Source organism: Setaria italica, chromosome VII (assembly GCF_000263155.2).
Source record: "Setaria italica strain Yugu1 chromosome VII, Setaria_italica_v2.0, whole genome shotgun sequence".
NCBI lineage: Eukaryota > Viridiplantae > Streptophyta > Magnoliopsida > Poales > Poaceae > Setaria > Setaria italica.
In genome coordinates this window covers 21,332,961-21,339,389 of record NC_028456.1, presented here as the reverse complement: position 1 = coordinate 21,339,389, position 6,429 = coordinate 21,332,961, and the positions used below count along the sequence as shown (strand labels likewise).

The 6,429-nt window shown below is 45.5% G+C and overlaps 1 protein-coding gene across 1 annotated transcript; it reads left to right on the top strand.

Annotated features, from left to right (window-relative positions):
- The first annotated feature begins 867 nt into the window (after nucleotides 1-867).
- Nucleotides 868-4,712, top strand: LOC101775465 (laccase-19). The gene is made up of 5 exons (XM_004975703.3): nucleotides 868-1,029; nucleotides 1,730-1,881; nucleotides 2,854-3,095; nucleotides 3,179-3,301; nucleotides 3,419-4,712. The coding sequence occupies exons 1-5, from the start codon at nucleotides 922-924 to the stop codon at nucleotides 4,585-4,587; spliced, it is 1,794 nt and encodes a 597-aa protein (XP_004975760.2). The 5' UTR covers nucleotides 868-921; the 3' UTR covers nucleotides 4,588-4,712.
- Nucleotides 4,713-6,429: the final 1,717 nt, after the last annotated feature.

The following is a 6,429-nucleotide window of genomic DNA, read 5'->3' as shown; positions in this document are numbered from 1 at the left end:
TATCTTCTGTATACCGCGAGCGAGTACCGTCTAGAGGGAATCCTCGTCGTCTTGACCTCAGCAGTTTTGCTTTGTTTTTTTTTTTTTGGTTCCTTACCCTAGAGGGAGGCGCGGTAGAGGTGTAGGACCGGCGCTGGAGAAGACTTGAAATTAGAACATGGTGTGGCAAAGGGCGGTGCTGCCTGCTGCCACGCGCCGTCCGACGATGAGTAACAGTGACAGCTGCTGGAACCATACAGAGATACAGGTTATTAGTAGCCTCTATTTTCTCCATGATTGTGGTAATTCAGCAGCTTTGACTAGCTTACGGCACAACGAAATGGTCTGACGCGCGTGCAATGCAACGAATTGTTTTCTCCCTCCTGAATCCTGTTGCCAAAGTCATGCGAATTGACACCCTTATCAATAACTCAGCTGAAAAAACTTGCTACGACATGGACTTAGTCAAAGTATTATTAACAATCGAGTTTCCGCACTGTATGCGTTTGGTTATTGACGGCTGCTTCCTGTGTTTTCCTAACCTAGTTCATGTGCGTCACTTTGCTGGCCACGTACTGTAGCTTCCAGGGGGGTTGCACCCTTTCGGTCGTCATATATCTTTTTGACTGAATATCACCCGCAAAAAAAACAAATTCTGACTGAATATAATTTCAAAGTAGATGTCAAGGTTGTCATATATCTTTTTCAAGAACATGACGCAGCTTCTGACCGAACCCTAGTTATAACCTTTGGCTTTGTCTTTCCTCAGAATCTTCGCTTAGACGAGTACACGAGCGAGCAATCGAGCATCCACCTACTTGCGTCTATATAAGGCCTTGGGGTTTTGGTGAATTAAGCAAACCATGACATGAGCACGCTGGAGAAGAAACATTGTAGAGGCATAGAAGTAGAGACATAGAGGAAACAGCACCAAAGCAAAAGATGAGTAAGATGCTTCCCATTGCAGCAGCCCTCTTCTTCTTCTACGCCGCCGTGGCCCTGTCCGGAGCTGCAAGTAGCAAAGCGGCGATGGTTGAGCACACGTTTGTTGTGAGTAGTAATGCCTTCTGCTCGGGCTTCTTTTCAAAATATTTAAGAAAATCTGAAATAATTCTTGAGTACCTAGAACACTTCTACAATTTTTTTCTTAATCGCATAACAAATATAATTCACTGGGAGTAGCAATTTATATTTTTTTCTACACAGGCCACGAATAGGCAAAACAAATTAATTAAGAAAAATTCAAATGCAAATAAAGTACTAAAACATTTTTAGGGGTGATTATTTGAAACCTCTTTAAACCACTCCTGAAGAATTTAAAACAAGGGACTATAATTATGTACTTCTTGGCGCTGACATACAGTTTTGTCCCATCCAATTAATTAAGATACAACCTCTGTTCCAAATTTTAGATCATTTTAGCTTTTTTCTAAGTTAAGCTGCTCTAATTTTAACTAATTTTTTTAGAAAAAACATATTAACATATGCAAGAGCAGATAAATATACTATCAAAATATATTTCATGGTGAATTTAATAAAACAAACTTAGTAATGTTGGTGCATTTTTCTGCAGCTTTGTCAAAGTTAGAAAAAAATTGACTTGGGAGTTAGGACAAAGTTATTAGTTTAGCATAAGTCAATAAATAAAATTTTGATAACACACTGAAAGCTACGCAGCCCTTTTCACCTGAAAGCCTGCTTGATTGTTTATTGACCTGAAAAGGGTATAATCCAGCGCAACTACTTGCAGGTAAAGCAAGTGTATATGCGACATCTTTGCAATGATACCCTGGTCACGGTTGTGAATGGTCAGTTTCCCGGTCCACCGGTAGAGGCTACGGAAGGAGACACGGTTGTTGTACACGTCGTCAACGAGTCACCCTTTGAAATAACAATTCACTGGTACGTATGTCCCCAAGATTGCAACATTACTTCATATCATGTGGAAAGCTAAAACAACTGATTTCAGGTAACAACAATAAGAATACTTCAGAATTCGGTTTAATTATTAGCTTATGCACGGTTACATAATCCTTTATTCCTCAGTTTAACCTATAGCACAGATAGAAATTAATCCAATGGTTTCCACTCTCGACTAAAAATATAATAATTATATTAAGTATCAGGATGTACAAGACATGGTCAAATTAATCTTTTTGTTAGGGACTGATACAATGCTTCATTCTGCCTTGAATTAACTTGAGGTATGTATGCATGATGTGTGTCACCATGTAGATCATGTATACATGTACGGAGGAAGAGACGAGAATACCTATTTTTTTAATGTTAAATATGTTACTCAAACTCTAAACTTGCATCTAAATTGCCAATACATGCTATTGTTAAAAATAACCTACATATGTTATTATGAAAAATTATCCCAAAGTACACGAATATATAATTATAAATTATATATTCCTGTCATGTTAATATGCAACAAATACTAACTTATTAAGTTATATATATGCATCAGTGTATCTTTTGTGTCACCATGTATGCATGGTCTACATGTTTGGAGAAAACAATAAGAATATCGATTTCTTGTTCAACACATAGCTCAAACTAAGGGTTCGAGCAGTTAAACACATCTAGAGGTGTGATGCAAAGTGAAAAAAAACTATAAATATGGATTACAAAGTATATAGAATAATTACTAACTAAAGTCTATCACAGGTAATAATTTTAATTATTAGCTAGGTTCTTAATATTTTTTGAATTTCTAAAATTATGTCTCCAAAAAGTCAAAATTGTTAGCTCGTGCTGGAGCACGGGATGATAGCTAGACTAGTTATCATAATAATCTGGATTAGGTCAATCTCTTCTCGATACTTGAGCTAACAACCAAACATCTTCTTCTCTTGTAATAATACACAGGCACGGTGTAAAGCAGCGATTAACATGTTGGGCCGATGGCGCCGGAATGATAACACAGTGCCCGATCCAGCCAAACACGACGTTCACCTACCGGTTCAACGTCGACGGCCAGGTGGGTACGCTGTGGTGGCACGCCCACGTCTCCATCCTCCGGGCAACCCTGCACGGCATCATCGTCATCCGCCCAAAGTCTAGCTCCTACCCATTCCAGAAGCCTCACGTGGATGTTCCCATCATCATAGGTAATCGGGTATCTAGTAATAGAACGATGCATCTCTAGCCAGTTTGCTGTATTCTGATCTTGTTCCATCGACCTTGCTTGCAGCTGAATGGTGGCAGAGAGATTTGATGAAAGTGGACAAGAACTTCTCCATGGGGGGCTCATTCAGTGACAACCCTGCTGCAGCTACCATCAATGGAAAGCTCAGTGATCTCTACAACTGCTCCGGTAAAATACTGTCCCAGCGCATACATATACGTTCCTGCTACATCTTCAAGTCTTCTAAGAATTTAACAATAAAAACATACAAAATAATGTACCCCGGCCGTGAGCCTTGTTGTGCAGGGGTACGAGAAGACAACTTCGTTCTGAACGTGGAGCACGGGAAGACATACATGCTCCGGCTAGTGAACGCGGCGCTCTTCTCCGAGTACTACTTCAAAGTCGCCGATCACAAGTTCACGGTGGTCGGCTCCGACGCCAACTACGTCAGGCCATACGCCACCGATGTCGTCGCGGTTGCGCCTGGAGAGACGATCGACGTCCTCATGGTCGCTGACGCCCCACCTTGCCGCTACTACATGGTCGCACTGGCCAACCAGCCCCCGGCCCCGGACCCCCAGATTCCGGTGTTCATGTCCAGAGGGATAGTGCAGTACAGAGGCATCCCACTCGACGCAGACAAGTGCAGGAACGAGCCTCTCATGCCTGAGATGCCTGATCAGCACGACACGCTCACGACGTTCTACTTCCATGGCAACCTATCAGGCCTGCCTGGTCACCCGTTGCTGCCAAAGATTCAAGGTCGCGTCGACGAGCATCTATTCATTTCGCTCGGCAAGGGCAGCATCTGCAAGGGGAACAAGCCATCCTGCAGGAGGGGAGGAAACCCCGAGTCCATAGAGGTGGCCTACATGAACAACGTCTCCTTCCGTCTCCCTGAGAAGATGTCACTGCTCGAGGCGCGACACTACGGCAAGATGAACGGTGCCGATGCCGCCGTGGTGGTGCAGGACCTGCCTAGCAGGCCTCCAAGGGCTTTCAACTACACCGACCCGGCGCTGATCCCGGTCGTCCCCGGCGGCGAGCTGGAGCGGCTCGAGGCGACGCGGAAGGCGACGACGGTGCGGCGGTTCGCGCACAACGCCACGGTCGAGGTCGTGTTCCAGAGCACCTCGACGATGCAAAGCGACTCCAACCCGATGCACCTCCACGGGCACGATTTCTTCGTGCTCGCGCAGGGCCATGGCAACTACGACCCGGCGAAGGACGTGAGCAGCTACAACGTGGTGGACCCGCAGATGAAGAACACGGTGCAGGTGCCAAGGCTTGGATGGGCTGCCATCCGGTTCGTCGCCGACAACCCAGGGGCGTGGTTCATGCACTGCCACTTCGAGTTCCACATTGCCATGGGCATGGCGACGGTCATCGAGGTGGCCAACGGGCCCATGCTGGGTGACACTCTGCCCCCGCCGCCTTCAGATCTTCCAAAGTGCGAAAACAAGAAGAACTAAGAAAATAGGGAAGTCAAATACAGTATTCGATGCTGCGAATAGGAAAGCAGAAGTTTAGTTACTACGGAGCTTGCAGGAGTTGGACATTTGACAGATCTGTTGCCTTCTATATTGAATAATTCTGTTTTGTGACAAAAGTAATATAATTTCAAATAAATTGATTATGTTTGGTTTTTACTTTAAATACAAGAGTTATTTACATTGCTTTTTTATTATAAGAATATTTTTGTATCAAATATGCATGGTGTATAAGCAAATCTACACTACTCCTATACTAAAACCCCAAGATTTGAAGCAATTCTAGGAGATTTGGTATTGTTTAATTATTTATGTGATCCATGTAAGTGATTCCCACGCACAAGTATACACGGGGCCCAAAATAACGAGCCTCGTGGGATCCATGACCGATGGTCCCACAACAGATGGGTCACCTGGATATTTATTTATAGTTTGTAAAGTAACATTGTTCAAAACGACAACGGCTTATAAGTACGCTGATGGACCCATCTACGTATTGTCTATGGATTTTATGGAAAGTAACTCTGATTCAAAATAAAAAAAAAGTCGGTTTGTATAATAGGTTGAAGCCCATCCTCATTGAAGAAGGTGACCTGAAGGTCCATCTGGCTTCTAACTGGATCGTCATCGTGGCCGAGGCATCCCTAGATCTAGCTCACCGGAGAGGCAGCATTACGTCTTACGTGAAGTTTCTTTCTTAGGTCCTGTTTGGAAGAAGGGTGCTAAAGTTTAGCACTCCACTTTTAACACCCTTTTAGCACTTGAGCTTCCAAACAGGTGTGCTAAAAGGTGAGTGATAAAGATTAGCACACCCAATTTCATTAGCACATCAAAGGGGCGATAAAACCTGCTAATAGTGCTAAAAGTGGTCCCCAATCCCACATTTTCCCTAGTTGCGGCCTCTCTCCTCTCCTCTCTTTCCTCCCTGCCGCCTGCCTCTTCTGCCTGGCCCCGCCGCCTCTGCCGGCCGTGCCTCCTCCACCAGCCCTGCCTCCTCCGCCCGGCCCCGCCTCCAACACCCGGCCCCATCGGCCCTACCTCCTCCGCTCGGCCATGGCTCATCCGCCGGCGCGCGGATCTGAAGGGGGCGCGAGGGAGAAGCGGGGAGGAAGGTGGCGGCGGAACTGGAGCTCGGCGAGGAAGTGGTTGGCCTTGACGACGCAGCACGCGCCGATGGTCCCGAAGCCCGGCCGCCGAGGAAGGCGTAGGTGGCAGCCACGGTGGAGTTCCACTCCTTCGCCTGCGGCTGCTCCCCGGCGGCCACCGGTTCCTCCCGCCCGCTCCGTCACCTGCGGCTGCTCCCCAGCAGCCACCGGTTCCGCCGCGGCCGCGCGGCCCCGCGCTGTGGGTAAGCGCGATGCGCTTGATGGAGAAAAGAGAAGCTGACTTAGATTTGTTCAGTGGGTAGAAGAGCAAAGGGTTATAATTGTCTTTTGGAAATTAATGTGCTAAAGTTTAGCACACCATCCAAACATCCCAAGGTGCTAAACTTTAGCCCTTCATCTGAGGCTATCCAAACATGACTAAATTTATGGTTGTTGTGGCTGCATCTCTCTTCAACTTCAAACATCCGATTTGAGTTAGGGTCTGTTTGGTTCCCTTTGCTTATTTTTAAGCAAGTGTCACATCAATGTTTAGATACTAATTAGGAGTATTAAACGTAGACTATTTACAAAACTCATTACATAAGTGGAGGCTAAACAGCGAGACAAATCTATTAAGCCTAATTAATCCATCATTAGCAAATGTTTACTGTAGCAACTACATTGTCAAATCATGGACTAATTAGGCTTAATAGATTCGTCTCGCCGTTAGCCTCCACTT